Raw genomic sequence first — 20,825 nt, 5'->3', positions numbered from 1 at the left:
GTACCTTTCTAGGTGGATGGACTCTGGGGGCTACTTTCTCATCAATTTTTATGGTATGTTTACCTTTCAAACATCCTACACCCCTAAAAGCATCATCATATTCATGAATTATTTGACTAATACTCTCAATATCATTGTGTAAATTATCATTTATTACATTAATATTATTTTTCTGAATTAAATTTAACATTATACAGGCATCAAGACCAAGTATTGCATCATTATGTGTTTTAACAATATAAAATTTCAATTTAGCTATATTTTCTTTATTTTTGCATTGCCTGACTTTTAAATATACACTTCCTACTGTATTTATTATTTTTCCATTATAATCAGTAATTTTATTGGTGCTACTAGTAAGTTCAGAAGTTTGAATATTTAATTTTTTAAAATAAGTGTATGGCAAAACACAACAGTCTGCTCCTGAGTCTAATCTAAAAGATACAATTATTTTATTATTTATAAAACAGTCTTCATACCACTTTTCTGAAGACTTTTCATTTATATTATTTAGAAAAAACTGATCTGGCGAAAAATCAGAATCTGAATCGGTATCACTTTGATGGACATTTACATTATGGACTCTGTTTCTATAACTATTAGCATTACAAACTTTTGCAAAATGGTTAAACTTATTACAAATTTTACACCGTAATCCATAAGCCGGACACTTGTTTAAACTATGATTAGAACCACACTTATAACAGTTTTTTATAAAATTGTTACTTATCTTTTGATTTCCTGACGTCTGGGGATGATTTCGGTAAGACTGACCAGGATCAGCTGTATACTGAGGAGCAGATTTCGGCTGCTGGTTTCTATTTGATTGATGTTTTTTCTGTTTTTGTATTTCTAGAACTTCTAATGATTGACTACTATTGGCCCCACTAATAACGCTCAACTGTCTTGCTGCCACCTCAGCAGCTCTGCATATTTCTAATCCTCGGCTCAGTGTTAAACCTTGTTCTCGTAACAATCTATCCTTTAACGAAACATCCGAGATTCCAAGGATTAGCCGATCACGTATTAAACTGTCAGTTAGAGTGTCGAATTCACAGGTACTTGCAAGCTGTCTCAGTTCTGTTACATATGAGTCATATGTCTCTAACCCTATCTTGTCTCGAGTAAAAAATAAGTATCGCTCATATGTGACATTTTTTGAGGGTGTAAAGTACTCTTTAAACTTTTTTAGAATAGCTTTACAAGACGTTTTCTTTTCATCTGAAGACCACTCGAAATTGTTATAAATACGAAGAGCCCGATCTCCAACTCGATTCAACAGTACGCTGCCTTGCAAACTGTCGGTCTCTTCATTAAGCTTGCTGGCTTCCAAAAATATATTAAATTTTTGTTCGAAAAAACTCCAATTATCTCCCATATTACCATCAAAACACAGTTCTGTTACTGGAACAATGTGGTCGTTCATTTTGGAGGTTAAGTCAAATTTAAAAAGTATTATTATTTATCAATTCTCCTTAGGGTGCGAAGACAACGAAATATGACTGCGCCATATAATATTTGTGTGCTTACTTACTTTTGTTTTGATTAATTGGATAATTATAGGATGAAATAAAATTAATAAAACACATGGTTCAAATTGACATCTGAGAGGGGCTGCTCCCTCCTCTTCTCTTTTTTGTCACTTTATTGAATAGGCAATTTCTAGCGAATGCCAGCCATCTAAATGATGTCATCATGACAAATATGTGGTAAAAATTTCAAAGCGATTCATTCAATTGTTTAAATTTTATTCAAATTGTTTATCCCAGAGAGAATTTTTTTTACAATAACATAAGTCAGAAAAAAATGACGTTAGAACCATTCCACAGGTGTCAAATGAAAGAGTATGAGCTATATTTTTAATTTGGTTTAAAAAAATCGAATAAAAAATGCATTAATTAGTAATAAATAATTATGCAAAAGTATCGTAAATCTTTCCTTATAATTTTTTTATTTTGTGTATAAGAAATTATATATATTTATTACAATTTTTCATCAATTATGATATAAATAACATTACTTGGTAGTTGTGCACTTAAAACAGGGTAAAAAAGTTAATTTTTTTGGAAAAAGTTATTCAAAAAGTTTATAAGGAAAGATTTACGATACTTTTGCACAATTATTTATTACTAATAAATGCATTTGTTATTCGCATTTTTTAAACCAAGTTGAAAATATATTTCATGCTCTTCCATTTGACACCTGTGGAATGGTTCTAACGTCATTATTTTCTGACTTATGTTAGTGCAAAAAAATGCTCACTGAGATAAACAATTCGAATAAAATTTAAACAATTGAATGAATCGCTTTGAAATTTTTATCACATATTAAGCACCAAAGAACCCTCATTTGACAAAAATTTCAAACCTGTACACTAATTTTTACAGCAGTTATTGCGAAAATAATTGTTTTTGCAATTCCGACCTTTTTTCGCAATTATATTAACAATAAATGAGTATATCAAACTTTGTAATATGTCATTTTAAAGCTTTTTCCATAATCTCAAAGATATTTGTACTAAAAAAATCATAAGTTTCACTGTTTTCCATTGATTTGAAAAAAAAGGTAAAAATGCCATTTTTTGACACTTAATTGTTTATAAATAAAAATGGCCGCTAGATCCTACGCAGGAAATAGTTACAATTTGTTCCTATAGGTATTACTTGTCGAAAAAACGCTTCAGTACCCTGGCTGCTCGAGTGTCACGAACAGGGTATATTTTGTCTTATTACCCTGGCCTAATTTTAAAGTAGAAGACTTTAAAATGATATTGCCAATATTTATGAGTTGCGTTCCTGGGACGACTTACTGAAAGATAGTTCATTCGATTACATGAAATCAACCCCAACTCAAGAATATCCGTCATAAAAAAATTATAGCATGTGATATGTCTTTAAAAAGACAACCAAATGCAACGACAGTAAAATTCTCGCGTTAGAGACTTCATAGTAAATCACAAGGGAAAACCAGGAAAAACCCTGTGATACTATCCCGACATCGTAAGTATTTGGTCTTACATTAATTTACTCTCAAAAAATAATACCAAATTCTGACTTGTAACATGTTTAAATTATAAATAATATTAATAATAATACTAGATATATAAGTAATACTAAAATATAAAATATGTACTAGCTCGATATTATTGACTTACTAATCTTGGTATTTTCTTTCTATTGACTTCCTCTTTCAGTATGGGTAACCACATCCTACTGCATTCTACCGAGGAATTTGCGACACAATTGGTTTCATTTAGCATAATTAGAGCCACTTATAGTCTGGATGCTAAGTCTATCAGTCTAGAGTCTAGAGCAGCGGTTCTCAACCTTTTTGAGTGATGTACCACCTACAGTTATTTTTATTATTTTTGGTAGTACCACCTATATTTTTAAATTGTATTATCAATACTTACTAAGTACTACTATTTTATTTTTTTCTGTGTTTTGTGTACCACCGCCAATAATGATATGTACCACGAGTGGTACATGTACCACAGATTGAGAACGTCTGCTCTAAAGAACAAGCTGGATTTAGATCTGGATATAGCACTAACGACCACTTACTAGTAATAAAGAATCTTAATAGAGTAGTCTGCGAAATACAACAAACCATTGACACTGATATTCGTGGACTAAGAGAAAGCATTCGATACCATAAGACAGCAGAAAATGTTAAAAGCATTGACGGAATGCTGAATAGACCACTAGACGCTACACTAACATAATCAAATATTATCTACCAAAATGAAACAAATAGATTATGTATACAGCGAGGAGTACGGCAAGGACACATCATCTCACCAAAACTATTCACGACGCTTTTAGAACACACTTGCAAGAAGGCAGATCTGAACAAATATGGTATAAACCTAAATGGAGAGAAGCTCAGTCATTTGAGATTCTCAGATGATATCGTCTTTGTAGCCGATATGATAGTATGGATGATACAATAATGTTGAAAAAATTATATCAAGCTTCCTTAGAGGTCCGACTAAAGATTAACATGAACAAGACGCAAATAATGACTAATCTGGTGCCAAGTCCTAATATTGTTGTTGATGGAAGGGATATTGAGCACACTGCATCTTATAAGTACTTGGGACATGAAATTCGGTTGAGCAGAGGTAACCAGACATGTGAGCTCCCACGTCGCATACAATAGAATAGAAATATGCTTTATTGTCACCGAAAATTATACAATTTTATGGGCAAAGCTTGACATAGAGTCACAAAAAATATACAACAATGACAAATACAATTTTCTGAAATTAGATAAATCGTCAATAAAAAAAATATAAACAAGTTAAAAAAGTGAAGCAAAACAAAACCAATATATTGCAAAATTACTATATAAATTGCAAAATTGACCATACAACATATAATTAAACACAAACAAAGGAAGTAAGTTTTAGCTGCTGTATGTGACACCCAAAATTTAGTTACTTGTACATACTGTAGTTACTTGTATATTACTGTAATTTCTTAGTTATTCATTAAGAAACTCTTCTACTGAATAATATGGTCTTTTAGATAAATAAGCTTTTGACATTTTACGGAACTTGAGGAAAGATGTTGCAGATTTAAGTTGTAAAGGGAGATGGTTGTATAGTTTTTTTGCGGAATATAGTATAGATTTCTTTACTAACTCAGAAGACGGGATCGGTAAATGGACATCAAAAGTTGAATTTCTGGTGGAGTAGTCATGATGAGGCCTTGCTGGAAAGACATGCCGATGTTTACGAATTAAGCAAACAATTTCTAAAATATACAAAGATGGAAGGGTTAAAATTTCGTGATCTTTAAAGCAACTTCTGCAATGGGTTGTTCTTCTGAGGCCAAACAGATATCTTATTGCTCTTTTTTGTAATTTGAAAATAACATCAAATTGGGCAGCTGTACTAGACCCCCAAAAAAGAAGACCATATCGAAGATGAGACTTGAACAAAGAAAAATATGTTAATTCAGAAGATGCTAAATTGAGTTACTTCGAAATAGATCTTATGGCATAACATGCTGAGGCGAGTTTCTTACAAATCGATATGAAGGGACCATTTGGGGTTGCTGTCTAAAAGAATACCAAGAAATTTTACCGAATCAACGGTAGAGATCTGGCTGTTATTCACAAGCAGGGGTTAGAGAGCACCTTTATATGATAATGTTACCGTTTTATCCACGTTAAAGGAGAGTAAATTAGAGTCAGACCAGGTTTTTATCGTAAGAAGATATAGTTGCATGAAGAGTTGCAATAGTTGAGTTGCTCCATGTGATACAGGTATCATCAGAAAAAAGAAAAAATTTTCCATCGATTTTTAAATTAGTGATGTCATTTATAAAGATAAGGAAAAGTAGAGGACCCAATACTGAACCTTGTGGTACTCGTGGTACTCCACATACAATGTTTTTGAGACTAGAGTCAGTATCATTTGCTCTAACCAGTTGTTTCCTATTATCTAAGTAAGATGTGAACCAATTCAAAGAAATACCTCGAATTCCACAGAAATGTAGATTTTTAATCAAAATGTCGTAATTTACACAATCAAAAGCTTTGACATAGTCACAGAAAACAGTGTGGAAGTATAAAGATTATTGTTTAGTGCTTGGTAAACCTCGTGAAGTACAGAAAACATGGCATCAGTAGTACATTTATCAGTTAAAAAGTCGAACTGATTTTGTGATAAAATATTGTTATCAAAGAGAAAGGACATAAGTCGGGTTTTTATGAGCCTCTCAATCATTTTGGAGAGTACCGGTAGTAGGGCAATAGGTCTATAGTTGCATTAGATTTTTCGCCGCCCTTATGAAGAGGAATACATACATAGGTACAATTAGCCTGGGCAGCGTTTGGTAAATTGAACTATGTATTTAAATCGGACTTACGCATATGCATCAAAAGGACAATCTTTGACCAGTGTGTGTTACACTCCCGTATGGAGCAGTAACACTCACAAAAAAGGTAGTTAACAAGATTCGCGTAACTCAGAGCGCTACGGAGCGATAGACGTTGTCAAAACGAGGAAATACGTCGTAAAACAAAAACAATGAACGTTGTTGAAAGAATCGCGTCGCTAAAATGGAATTCTGCAGATTCCAAAATTCCAACACATCGCCAGATTATCATACAACCGATGGACAAAACGTATTGTCGAGTGGAGGCCACGAGAAGAAGGACCAAGGAGCAGAGGACGCCCACCAACCAGATGGACCGACGATATGAAGCATGTTATAGTAACAGGATGCAAGCCGCACAAGACAGAGACAGATGGAAAGAGCTAAGGGAGACCATCTCAAACAGTGGACGCAACAGATTGATAATGTTCGCCATTTGGGTCATCAGGGGCAAGTACACAAAACTGTCTACTACTTAGAAATTCGCCAGTTGAAGTTACATATATCGAATCTAATGCATCTAATCGGATGATGTTTGACTATGTTATTTATCTTCTGTTTACTCTTCTTGCCATCGTAGGTAGGATCGAATAGATTTCATACATTTCTGCGTTATCTTTTTTGCTGGGACATTGGCTTTCTTCTTTATAATATTTAAGATCTGGGTCCGACAAGTCTCTTGCAATTTCTATATAGTTTTCCATTTTTCTTTATTTTTCCTGAATGTTGGTGATCACCAGATCGCTTTATTGGCAATATTCTACTTTTCTCACCCTCAATAAATCTTCTCTTACGATTAGAATATAAAACTACAGAAATTAAAATAAATGTAATATGATATTATTATGTAGGTATTCTATTTCTTCAGTATAACAATTACTTTACAGTTCACTTTATCTTTTTTTAAAACGTAATAAATATTCTGATTTAGGATGCTGAAAACATCGTAGTTCAAATTCCAAATGGAGAGATACGGGGAAGAAAAGAATACTCACTGAGGAAGACCAAAACAACATTCTATGCTTTTCAGCAAATACCTTTTGGAAAACCACCAATTGGGGATCTACGTTTCGCGGTAAGTGTTAAAAGATAATAAATATTATTCAGTCAATTTAAAGATAATACTGAAATATTTTTATATATCGATAATTTTAGCTAGCTGCGAACAAACTAATTGCCACACATGTTCTGTATACAGGGTGTATAGATATTCCGAAAAAATACTGAAAATACTGAAAAATAGTGCTGAAAAATAGTGCGTTCCTTTAAGGCATTGATAGAATGCAAAATTTTGAACAAAAAAGTCCTATACAACTTTTTTCTAAAGTCAACCGTTTCCAAAAAAAAAACAAGAAGTCATTTGTAATTTAGGTACAGTATTTAAAATAATCCAACCTAATAGTACTTATATGTATTTACTATTTGTTTACTAAAATTATTTTTTGTTAAATGTATTGAAATACCTATTCCATAATTTTAAACGAATTATACGTCTTTTAACATAAAAACACATCCTTTAACTGAACTAGTATTATGTGTTTATTAAGCTTTAAATGTGTTGAATGGCAAAGGATTTAACTGAATTACATTGGAGTTTACAGTGGAAATTAAAAACACCAGATATGTATCAGTAATTTGTTTACTTGTGAACTAAAATAATTAAAATAAAAATGTATACCATTTTTATTCAGTTGCAAATCGAACCCAAAACTGTCTTAACTTTTACTTAGGTTAGAGAGCGCGGCCAGCACTCTTATCGACGATTTCACCTCTTGTTAGAGGCTCTTCAGAGAATGCATAGGCTGCTATCTCTACTCCAGGTAAACATTTTCGACATTTATTAGTCCCCCATTGCAACTGACGTGAAGGTAGTAGGTGCGTAGCGGCATCTGCTAAATGAAAGTCTAAGATTTTCAACCTAATAAAAATATTTTTAAAATAAAATATTTTTAAAAGATTTTTAATTGAAAAACTTATTGGATTATTTTCCTGGTGACACCTCCAAGGCTTCTACAATATGCAAGCCAAATGGATGCTGCAGTGAAGACAAAAGGGAAGGAATTCTACACTATGCAATTCACAACCCCCGTCTGCAGCTTGGTAAAGTTCCAACGGAAAATGGACGTAGTTACTCTATAGTAGTAATACTAATATAAAATAAAAATGTATACCATTTTTATTCAGTTGCAATGCGAAACCAAAACTGTCTTAACTTTTACTTAGGTTAGAGAGCACGGCCAGCACTCTTATCGACGATTTCACCTCTTGTTAGAGGCTCTTCAGAGAATGCATAGGCTGCTATCTCTACTCCAGGTAAACATTTTCGACATTTATTAGTCCCCCATTGCAACTGACGTGAAGGTAGTAGGTGCGTAGCGGCATCTGCTAAATGAAAGTCTAAGATTTTCAACCTAATAAAAATATTTTTAAAATAAAATATTTTTAAAAGATTTTTAATTGAAAAACTTATTGGATTATTTTCCTGGTGACACCTCCAAGGCTTCTACAATATGCAAGCCAAATGGATGCTGCAGTGAAGACAAAAGGGAAGGAATTCTACACTATGCAATTCACAACCCCCGTCTGCAGCTTGGTAAAGTTCCAACGGAAAATGGACGTAGTTACTCTATAGTAGTAATACTAATATAAAATAAAAATGTATACCATTTTTATTCAGTTGCAATGCGAAACCAAAACTGTCTTAACTTTTACTTAGGTTAGAGAGCGCGGCCAGCACTCTTATCGGCGATTTTACCTCTTGTTGGAGGCTCTTCAGAGAATGCATAGGCTATCTCTACTCCAGGTAAAAATTTTCGACATTTATTAGTCCCCCATTGCAACTGACGTGAAGGTAGTAGAGGTGCGTAGCGGCATCTGCTAAATGAAAGTCTATATGGGGGACATGTGGGACTAATAAATGTCGAAAATTTTTACCCAGAGTAGAGATAGCAGCCTATGCATTCTCTGAAGAGCCTCTAACAAGAGGTGAAATCGTCGATAAGAGTGCTGACCGCGCTCTCTAGCCTAAGTAAAAGTTAAGACAGTTTTGGTTTCGCGTTGCAACTGAATAAAAATGGTATACATTTTTATTTTATATTAGTATTACTCCTATAGAGTAACTAGGTCCATTTTCCATTGGAACTTTACCAAGCTGCAGACGGGGGTTGTGAATTGCATAGTGTAGAATTCCTTCCCTTTTGTCTTCACTGCAGCATCTATTTGGCTTGCATATTGTAGAAGCCTTGGAAGTGTCACCAGGAAAATGGTCCAATAAGTTTTTCAATTAAAAATCTTTTAAAAATATTTGATTTTAAAAATATTTTTATTAGGTTGAAAAACTTAGAATTTAAAATAATTAAGTTGTGGTTACTTGAAAATAATTATTATGCCTAATAAATATTCAAAGTAACCCACTTTCACGAACACACGTTATCATACGACGAGAAATACTGGCAAAATATTTTGAAAGAAATATTTATAGTATGTCTCTCCATTTAGTGATCTGGCCATAAATAATTAACAATAATACCTATCTTCCATACTACCTATCTGTTTACTAAACATGGGACTGTCTGCCTTTAAATTTTTGTACCTCACATAGTTGCCACATTTTAATTTGCGTACCAAAATGTATTTTAATTTTTTGGCCAACGGTTGCATTTAGAAAAAAATGTTATAAGAGTTTTCTGTTCTACATGGCACCCTCTACCTATAACTTTAAGGAACGCACTATTTTCCGGGACACCCTGTATATCAAGGCTGTAGGTGCATGTTCAGGTATAGTGCGTAAGGGTAGTGTCATATATATGGCACCGTTTTTAACTATAATTACATATACTTTACACCATGAAACAGCGAATGAACTAAAAAATTCCTCCAGAATGATATGAGTGCACAACACGTCTGAATAAAACTGGGAAAGGACAAGGAATAAATCGTCGAATAAATAGTGGGGAGATACCAAAAATTAACAATCAATCAAAGCTTTACAGTGGGGATACTTATTAAGATAAACTTTGGCCTCCACATTGATTATATCATCATCAACAGCTATTCCATCCATCGTCGGATGTAAGCCTCCCTTAGGTGTGTCCATTCATATCTGTTTGCTGTTTTTTGCATCCATTCGTGGCCAGCCATTCGCTTGGTGCCATTAGTCCATTTTGTTTGAGGTTTGCCTCTACTTCTTTTGCTTGTCCTTGGTCGCCACTCGAGAAATCGCTTTGTCCAAGGATTGTCTTCCATTCTTCCTATGTGTCCTGCCCAGTTCCATTTTAACATGATAACCTTCTGGATCACATCTGTTACTTTTGATCGTCTTCTTATCTCTTCATTGGATTTGTGATCACTGAGCTTAATGTTGAGCATCCTCCGTTCCATAGTTCTCTGAGTCACTTGAAGTTTGTGGACTACGCTATTGTTAAAAGCCCACGTTTCAGTTCCATATGTCACTGATCGAAGGTTTTTGCCTTTAAATTGATTTAAATTTGTAATCGACCAAATGCTGGCATGCTAAGGAACATCTTCTATTTACGTAAATCAGCCTTTAGGTTAAGCTTTAATAGTTCGATTTTTTGTCCCAAGTATATATACGACTCAACCTTTTCTATATTATCTATTATTGTCCAGATTTATATTCTCAGTTATATCTATACATTCGGTGTTACAATTTCTTTTGATTTTGTATTTAGGCAGGCGCGGATCCAAGGGGGGTCAATGGGGTCAATTGCCACCTCTTTGAGACTTCGCCTGGTGTCGCCTTTTTTTAAGAAAGAGACAATTACGATTGAAAATAAATAGTGAGTTTTGTGTTCTATTCACAATTGAATAACGGAATGAAACATAAAACAGAATTCCTTATCCAAAGTACGTGTTCTCGGTCTTACTGTATGGTGTCGAGTCTTGGACTGTGAATAAAATCGATCTACTCACCTAAATCGCCTTGAGGCTTTCGAAATGTGGTTCTATAAAAGAATTTAAAAGTATCTTGTAGGAAGAAGATCCGAAACTCCACAATACTAGAACGTATCAGCAAGACTACTGACATTATAGAAGGTATCAAGAAGAGAAAAGTGGAGTATTTTGGACATGTAATGAGAAGTTTCAAATATAGTTTGCTACAAAATATTATGCAAGTGAGAATAGAAGGCAAACACAGTCCAGGACGAAAAAGCACTTTCTGGTTGATTTAGGGTGGCAGTGAATAAAATTAAGATAGCTATGATAGTAACCAACGTTCTGAAAGGACATGGTACATGAAGAAAAATAAAGTAACAGCCCATACGGGTGACGAGAACATTTTTATTTCATTGCCCCCTCCTTGCAAGGTTGCTGGATCCGCCGTTGTATTTAGGTCTAATAGTATTTGCTGTAAATGATTCTCTGTCTTTTGCTATTTTGTATTAAATACAAAATATAAATTATTAGTTTTCATTTACTTAAATTGTGACCTATTTCCCAATAAAATAGTAATAAATAGTCTCTAGGATAGGTAAAACGTTTAAAAGTAATTCGGGTTTGCTTAGTAAAAAATTTTTGTAACGTTTTCTAAAATCTTAAATCCGCATTCAACATACAGGGCATTGAAGAAAAAAATTTACATATTTTAGAAAGAAGAAACGTACAGTGGAACCTCGATAACTCGGATTAATCGGGACCGCGGCCGATCCGGGTTATCAAAAATCCGGGTTATCCGGAGAATATGGTAAAAATTAATAAAATGCGGTATACCTACAGATAAACTCCGTTAGAATTGAAATACCATGAAATATATATAAATATGCACAGTACCTACACATCTAAATTACTAAAAACACGCAAACACAAACGTAAGCAAACGGAAGCGATCAATACAAGACTGTACTACACACAATACAGTCACCACAATCGGAAAGATGTTATGTTATTTAAGAACAGTGAAAACTAAAGACCATTGTTTAAAAAAGAATTCTTTTAATAGTATTTTAGTCTTTTTTAAACAATGCTAAGACAGTTTGAAATAAATATGTAAAGGAATACTACAGACAGGTGCCTGTTGTTTCTGCCGGCGTGTGCCCTAAGTCATTTTTACTATCGTATAGTTCAAATTACACAAATACAAATTATCTCTCAAATATTATATTACATATATTTTTATTGTTGAAATGTTTATCTGATAATTAACTATTTTGATGGAAAATAAACCACAATTAAATTGAAAAATAATTTTATTAACGTTTCGACGCCCAAATCGGGTGTCGTCAAAATACAAATGTACTGAAAATCAAAATGTTTATCTGATGAAAATCGGTCCGGATTAGCCGGACTTCCGGGTTATCGGGGGCCGGGAGAGGACGGGGGGTTCCACTGTAGTAGGTACGCTACTTAGATATTTCAAATTAAAAATCATTTTTGAATTCCTCGTTCAATTTGTGACAAAATGGTGTAAAATCAATCTTTCTTTTTTTTTACCATGCGCCGTATTTATGCAAAAAATATAACATATTAACCCTTACAAATGTACGCCAAAAGATATTGAATCAAATTTATTCAAAGAGATTAAGAAAGAATGGAAAGAAAGGTATATTGATGAAAACGTAAATACAGGAAACCACTACAGATCAATCAGAAACTATATAACGGATAAACCTTGGTTTTCTAAAATGGAGTCGACAAAAGATATGATAAGAACCATATGCAGAATGAGATTTGACCACTGTCTTACTCCATCATATTTATTTAAAATTAATATAGCTGATAGTCCACAATGTATTTGTGGACAGTTGGGCAATCTACAACACAAAATTTTGACCTGTTCTCTTATCTCTAATAAAGTTAATATGTTTTTAAATTCACTGTATTCTTTGACTGATGTCCACCATCCCATTAATTTAAATTATTTATTAACATTAGAAAATAATGAGTTGGTATACCGACTATTGTATAAACATATTTTAGATATTAAGCTTAAATTGTAATTGTAAAATATAGAGTAAGTATTTCTTGTAAATTGTTATATGTTAAAAGAAAAAGAAAAGAAAAGAAAAGAAAAAAAAAAGAAAAGAAATATAAAAAAAAATAATAAAATAAAAATAAAAAAAAAGTAAAAAAAAAATAAAAAAAAAATAATAAAATAAAAAAAAATAATAAAAAAAAAAAGAAAGAAAAAATATAAAAAAGATATATAAAAAAAATAGAAAAAAAAATATAATAATTAAAAAAAATATAAAAAAAATATGTAGATAAAAATGAGTGACGAACTTGGACAGTCCATAGTAAAATAGCTTTCGAATGAAGTAGAGGGCTAAAGAAGAATGTTGCAGTTTTTGCTGTGGAACTCTGAGAACATCATTTGGAAAAAAATTAATAAAAATATATATATATAAAAAATTATTAAAAAAAATACAAAAATAATTATTTATTAGTAGAATTGTTTGTTATATTAGTATTAGTTTTAGGATAAGATACGAAAAAATGACTAATAAAATAAAAAATAGTAAAATTGGCGAATGGATTTAGTGTCCGCAGTCATATAAACCCAAACAAACGAACGAACCCTTACAAAGTATAGTATATTCGAAATAATTATCTATACATTTAGAAACTTAGGTAGGTAAGGCGAATTCTTTGGAAGCGTTAAGATATTTTATTTTTTGCATGAAAACGACAAGTCGTATGAAAAAAAGAAAGATCGATTTTTTGTCACAAATTGAAGGAAGAATTCAAAAATGTTTTTTAATTTGAAGTATCTCAGTTGTGTATTATTTTTTTTCAGCCCATTACCCGTAAGCGCGCCAATGTTGAATATACAATTAATCCAGCATATTTCATTACAGTGTTGTCAGTAGTTTCGGCAAAACTACAAAATCGTAAAAAATGTGTAAATTTTTTTTTCTTCAGCGCCCTGAATCTTACCAGCGGATGGCGTTAAAAACATTTTTTACTAAGGAAACCCCAATTATGTTTCAGTTTTTTACCTATCCTAGAGACGGTGTTCCTTTTTTCTGAAACATCCTGTATAAAATAAATGCAAGAAACATTTTCGTCGCATATTAAACGAGAGATTCAAAAATAATTTTTAATTTAAAATACCTCAGTGGCGTACTGTTTTTTTGCTTACAAAAATCAGGCCATTACTCGTATGCGCGCCAATCGTGTATACGTGCAAACTACCTCTTAAAACCCATCAAATTTCATTTGCATATACAGTGTGTCCACGGATGGGGTGCCCAAGATGAAAAACTTTTTTATTTTCAATTTTAACGAAAAATGTCATTCTTGATAAAAAGTTCTGCTTGTTCTAAAACCTGCTTAATTTTGTAGCCAATTTTATGTAAATCCCTATAAATTTTTGTTAAGTTGTTGTTTGCTAAGTTCGAAATCGTAACAAGAATCTAGTGTTGCTGAGCTACAAGGTAGCTTAGTAACTGTCAACTCCGATAAATAATTTGCGAATTGTTATTCTTTTTCGACAAGACAATGTTAAGCGTCCAACAAAGAATTTATCTTGTAAAGTCTTATGAAATTGGATCGGTTTCGTACCGACATATGATTAAAATGTTCAATGAAAAATATTCAATTCACAAAGATCAAATAAAAGTGATAGCTCACATGATAAATTCTTTGTTGAAGGCTTAACATTGTCGAAAAAAATGACAATTCGCAAATTATTTATCGGAGTTGACAGTTACTAAGCCACATTGTAGCTCAGCAACACTAGAAGATTTTTGTTACAATTTCGAACTTAGTGCAAAAATTTATACGGATTAAGTAGGTTTAGAAAAACTTAAATGTTATTTCGTTTTATGGGGTTTTAAAACAAGCAAAACTTTTTATCAATAATGATATTTTTCGCTAAAATTGAAAATAAAAAAGTTTCTCCTCTTGGGCACCTCATCCGTGGACACACTGTATTAACCGGTTTTAAAACAATAAATAAATCGTCAGTTTGTAAGAAAAAATTTCCGTATATTGTTTGAACCTGTATCCCCTTGAAGTTTGTGATATGACAAGAGCAGTACAGGTTAATATTTTAATAAGGCAATTAAAAGTGGTTTATATCGTTTATTTTAGGATCCCGAACCAGCAGAAAAATGGGACGGAATACTTGACGCTACACACAATACAAAAATATGCTACCAGCAGAGCAATATGTACAACGTACCAAATCTTGAGGAACTGGAAAACGAAGACTGTCTTTACTTAAATGTATACACTCCAAGAGTAAGTATAGAAAATTGCAATTTTTACCATTTGGTTGAAATTTCATTATATGGCAAATAATGTTTAATCTCTAGAATCGGGTTTTACTTAGTTGTAAAGGGCAGATTTAATTTTTTTTCATTTTTTACATTCTCATCATCATCACTCTCTTTGCCTTATCCCTATGCGGGGTCGGCTTCCCTAATTACATTTCTCCACACAATCGTTTCCCCCCAGGTCTTCTTTGGTCTTCCTCTCCTACTCCTTCCATGAATCTGTGCTTCAGTAATTTTTCGTATTAGGTGATTAACGTCTCGACGTTGAACATGACCAAACCATCTCAACCTATGCTCTCTCATTTTGGCATCAATTGGTGCCACACCTAGACTTCCCCTAATATACTCATTTTTAATTTTATCCCTTTTGTCACTCCACTCATCAATCTAAGCATTCTCATTTCCGCCACATGTATTCGTTGTTCCTCTTTTTTTTTCACTTACAACATTTAGTTCCGTACATCATAGCCGGTCTTATGGCTGTTTTATAGAATTTTCCCTTCAGCTTCATTGGAATTTTTCTGTCACACAACACACCACTCGCTTCCTTCCACTTTATCCATCCAGCCCTAATTTTACTGCATGCATCTCCATCTATTTCTCCATCACTCTGTAATACCGATCCCAGGTGCTTAAAACTATTGATTTTTACAATAATTTCACCATCCAAAGATACCATTTTATTTGTAGTAACTCCATCTTTAAATGAACATTCCAAATACTCTGTTTTTGTCCTACTAAGTTTTAAACCCTTTTCGTACAGAGCTTGTCTCCACTGTTCCACTTTTTGTTCTAAGTTTTTTTCACTATTTGCTACTAACACGACATCATCAGCATACATTAAGCATCATGGAATTTTACCCTGTAGTTTCGCAGTTATTCGGTCCAAAACTAATGAGAATAAGGACTAAGCACCGAGCCTTGGTGCAGTCCTACTTTCACATGAAATTGATGTCTCTCCCACACCTGTCCTAACACTAGTCGTTACTCCCTCATACATATCCCTCACAATCTTTACATATTCACCAGGGACTCCTTTGTTATTGAGTGCCCACCACAGAATCTCTCGAGGAACTCTATCATATGCTTTCTCAAGATCAATGAATACCATATGAGCGTTTGTTTCTTTACTCCTGTATTTTTTCATCAACTGCCTTATAATGAAAATTGCATCTGTTGTTGATCTGCCCTGCATAAAGCCAAATTGATTCTCGGATATTTCGGTCTCTTCACGTATCCGTCTATCAATTACTCTCTATCATATTTTCATGGTGTGACTAAGTAGTTTTATAGCCCTGTAGTTTGTACACTGTTGTATATCTCCCTTGTTTTTGTAGACAGGTACTAATACAATGCTTCTCCATTCGTCTGGCATTTGTCCAACTTCCATAATTCTATTAAATAAACCTGCTAAACTTGTTCCTATCTCTCCCAATGTTCTCCATACTTCTCCAGGAATAACATCTGGTCCGACTGCTTTTCCTTTCTTTAGTTTTTAAAGCGATTGAGCCACTTTCTCGTTTGTTATTTTGGTGACCATTGCATTTGATTTACATTCCATTTGATTAAATAACAAGACTCAACACAATTTTAACCGTCCATCCCATTCCTCCTCCCTGTACCACAATAAACATTTTTTTTTCGGTGGGTTGCGGTGAATTTAAAAATTTCAAAAAATTCACACGCATCATTGAGGCTTTTACCAAACTTATTTATTATTGTCAAACCCGTAGGTTGAGTGACTTCTTCTTCTTTAGGTGCCGTGTCCGTATTCAGACATTGGTCGTCATCACGTTTACAATATCCTGAAATCTTTCTCTATCGGTTGCTGCGCGAAATAATTTTTCTACTGTGGAACCACACCATTGTCTAATATTACGCAGCAATCAAAGTTTCTTTCGACCAATCCATCTCTTTCTCTAGTAGATGATAGGTATTTATGTACTCTAATGATAGGCTGAAGTATTCCGTTTTTCTCTTATTTATGATATTTATGAGCAGAAGTTCTGAATTCATCACTTGAATAATAACTTTATTGGAATAAATCAAAGAATTTGCGTCGCATACGGTTTGCAGTGTGGACGCTTTTTTAGTATAGTGAGTGTTTTTAAGTTATGTACTCTACACAACGTGAGCAGACGCGCACAACGAACGAAAGACAAATTTTCGATGGTCGAGCAGTTAAATTTGCGACGCAAATGCTTGCGACGAACCATAAGTTCAATACTCACGTAAAATTTTACCAGTGAGGACGCGGCTTAAGAATAATTGTATACACCTTATACATATGTAGAATTATAAATATTTTATCTTAAATGTTAATTCTCCTGTATATAATTTGTCTTAATTATAATTAAGAGCACGAAATCAGAGTCTCACACATATGGACCTACGTCGGCCCAGAAAGGTGGAACGGATTGGGATTACTACGGTAGCCGCAGCCGTTGCAAACTACTTTTAACTTTTAATCTTTAAGACATAAGTAAGAATAACAGTCGCCAATCTATGAACTAAATAATTTTTATTACTAATAGGGAGTGAAATTTATTGCAGTAGAATTTTAATAGTTTCGGATTTAAGCATGAAGAGGGGAAGAAAGGAGACAGTTTTGGTTAGTGTGGGAATCAAATCAATTAGTCGATTTTAACATCAGGACCTCGACGGACGTGTTATTTGGGATAATCGAAAAAGACGCAACTTAAAGAAACGCTTTAAGACGGGTATTATGACAAGCCGGTTATAATATTCATTAAACGTAATTATTTCCAAATAAATTTCTTTTTGTAAGAACACGTAAAATTTTGAAAAAACACACGTAATTACACAAACTCTTTTACATTTCGTCAACTTAATAGTATCTATAATTTAATTGTCTATTTTATTAATTAAAACTGTTAAGACTCATACGGACTTTTATTACAATTGTCTTTACGAACGCTACACATATTTAATGATAGTAAATGAAGTAGATTAAAGGGGGTATAAGTATTTCGATACTTAATACAGTATTAATTCGTTATTTAGTTAGTTTATTGTTAATAGCTAATTTTGTTTTATTTACATTTTGTTCTGTTATTTTATTTTCTTATTGACCCAATATTATTTAAATCACATTAACTGTAAAATGAATATCATTATTTTGATTTCTTTTTTTTTATTTGGCTTAAGGCAATTGAAGTTAAAGTCTCAGTCAATGTTCAAGCAATTCAAGTCACTCACTCCCAAAAGACGATATTTTCAATGTAAAAAAATAGACGTTTTGTATAGTTCTGATAAGGAACTAAGAGTTTTGTTTCTGTATTTTTTAGGAACCATATCCATACAGTTCACTGCCTGTAATGTTTTTCTTCTTTGGGGGAGGATTTGTAAATGGCGCAGGAAACTTCGACTTCTTTGGACCGCATTACTTGATGGAGCATGATATAATTGTTGTGACTATCAACTATCGTGTTGGGCCTTTTGGTAAGTAAGATAAAACACGAATTGCACTCCAAGTCAATTAAGACAAATACTCTGGCGGGATCTGTTTTGAACTGGAAAATTTCCATAGAAGTTTATTTCTTTGCTGGAATCACTTCAGTACCTTGTACTTTGTATTTGTACTTTGTACTTTGTACTTTGCTGTACCTTGTATCAATAATCAGGATATGCGCTAGTCGCAAACCTTGCGCTTAATTTTTACTTTAACAAATTCTGAAAAAAAATCCAAATTTTTTTGATTTTACGCCCATACTTTCGCTATAACTCAAAAGATAGTGCTGAAAAAAAATATAAAAGGTAAAAGTTTCGTCCTTTAATTTTTAGACAAGGCGAAAACGGCGAGTTCGTTGGGAAAAATATTCCCCATGAGATTTTTTTGCATAATTACATTCGTGAGACATCCCAGAATAAGGTTCAAGAAGTCGCCCACGTGAAAAGTGGGCCAAATTTTTTTAATCAAATTGCAAAATTCAATATTTTTGGCCCAGACAATTATTTTGTAGGTTTTTTGGACCATTCTGGATAAAAAAGGTATCTTATAATTTTTCTCTAAAGTTGATCGTTTTCGAGTTATAAGCAATTTAAAATTGAAAAAAACGAAAAATGGCGATTTTCAAGGCTTAATAACTCGGTTAAAAGTTATTATTATGAAAGTCAGAAAGTGACTAAATCAAAGTTTAATGCCCCCCTACAAGATCCTGAAGAAATTTTTGTCATTATTTTATTACTAAGCTGTTATTTTTAAGTAATAATAATGAGCGCCATGCACGTGGTAGGCGGCCGTAAATGTGAGTGCAAGTAGATGCACAATTGGACTGCCGGAGTGGCATCTCTCTCGCACTCAACATTTACAGCCCCGCACACGTGCATGGCGCTCAATATTATTACTTAAAAATAACAGCTTAGTAATAAAATAATGACAAAAATTTCATCAGGATCTTATAGGGGGGGGGGGCATTAAACTTTGATTTAGTCACTTTCTGACTTTCATAATATAACTTTCTGACTTTCATAATATAATAATAACTTTTAACCGGGTTATTAAGCCTTGAAAATCGCCATTTTTCGTTTTTTTTTTTTTCAATTTTAAATTGCTTATAACTCGAAAACGATCAACTTTAGAGAAAAATTATAAGAGACCTTTTTTATCCAGAATGGTCCAAAAAAAACCTACAAAAAAATTGTCCGGGCCAAAAATATTGATTTTTGCAATTTGATTAAAAAAAATGTTAAAAAAATTTGGCCCACTTTTCACGTGGGCGACTTCTTGAACATTATTCTGGGATGTCTCACGAATGTAATTATGCAAAAAAATTTCATGGGAATATTTTTCCCAACGAACCCGCCGTTTTCGCCTTGTCTAATTGGATTATAGATATAAATTGAACACTTAATTAAAAATGAATAAACATTTTCAATTTAGTTACAACCCGAAACCGTATCTACTCTCTTGTCGTCTAGGAAAAGAGCCGAAAGACAGTTTCGAGTACTCAAAAATCTGAGTAAAGATGAACAATGGGGAAAGGCAGTTTTTGTTTTTATTTGATTCAGAGTTGGACCACAATCTCCTTTTCCTAGAGAAAAGCGAGTAGATACGTGACCGTTGTCCTTTCTGCTTTCTTCTATATTCGTCGTATCCGTGCTTATAAATTGTAAAAGCCGGAGATTCAGAATGCAACCAGAAAGCAGTTTCTTTTGACGAAGAGTCTTAGATTTAAAATATTGTTTATTATTATATTTCAATTATTTTTAATTGTTTTATTGCAGTAAACTTTGTATCTGAGTCTTTTCGTCTTCCTCGTTTCTACGAAAGATGTCGCTGTTTTGCGTCACAAAGGTGGAATTATTGCATCGCGGTAATTTCCCTTAAAAGACAGGAGGCAGGCTTTGATTCAATAAAATTGTGTTTTGACTAGGAAAATTTTGGGGTAGTTCTGATTTCTTTCATTATATATGGATTTTGGGCTGCTGAATGCGAATATGAGGTTTGCGGACAAAATTTCTTGACGGAACATTGCAAAAATCGCGAAAAAAGCGAAAAATTTCAGCTTTTTTTCGGTTTTTTTGCTCAAATCTCGAAAACTATTAACTTTTAGTAAATGGTCTGTTAACAGAAATTAAAGTACTTCAAATTATCTACAAATATCACTATTTACTTTTTTTTAGACGAATCGTTCGGTCTAAAGTACAAGTTGAAAATTGCCAATTTTTAACGGTCTCGGCA

General features: G+C 33.0%; 3 protein-coding genes across 4 annotated transcripts in view; 2 read left to right on the top strand and 1 right to left on the bottom strand.

Moving 5' to 3' along the window:
- The window catches only part of LOC114329493 (venom carboxylesterase-6), a 337,686-nt gene that overhangs the window by 57,518 nt on the left and 259,343 nt on the right, over nucleotides 1–20,825 (top strand). The window lies entirely within an intron of this gene.
- Nucleotides 1–20,825, top strand: part of LOC126880100 (juvenile hormone esterase-like) — an 88,462-nt gene that overhangs the window by 7,933 nt on the left and 59,704 nt on the right. For both annotated transcript variants that reach the window (XM_050643794.1, XM_050643793.1), the window contains exons 2-4: nucleotides 6,817–6,960; nucleotides 14,937–15,086; nucleotides 18,430–18,583. In XM_050643794.1, coding sequence (XP_050499751.1) covers nucleotides 6,817–6,960; nucleotides 14,937–15,086; nucleotides 18,430–18,583 — 448 coding nt within the window. The remainder of the gene's footprint in view (nucleotides 1–6,816; nucleotides 6,961–14,936; nucleotides 15,087–18,429; nucleotides 18,584–20,825) is intronic.
- Nucleotides 1–20,825, bottom strand: part of LOC114342824 (nuclear envelope integral membrane protein 1) — a 112,669-nt gene that overhangs the window by 64,835 nt on the left and 27,009 nt on the right. The gene's annotated exons all lie outside the window — the stretch shown is intronic.

The sequence above is a fragment of the Diabrotica virgifera genome, chromosome 2 (genome assembly GCF_917563875.1).
Source record: "Diabrotica virgifera virgifera chromosome 2, PGI_DIABVI_V3a".
Classification (NCBI taxonomy): domain Eukaryota; kingdom Metazoa; phylum Arthropoda; class Insecta; order Coleoptera; family Chrysomelidae; genus Diabrotica; species Diabrotica virgifera.
Note: the sequence above shows the minus strand (reverse complement) of the source record. Positions and strands in the feature narration are given on the sequence as shown.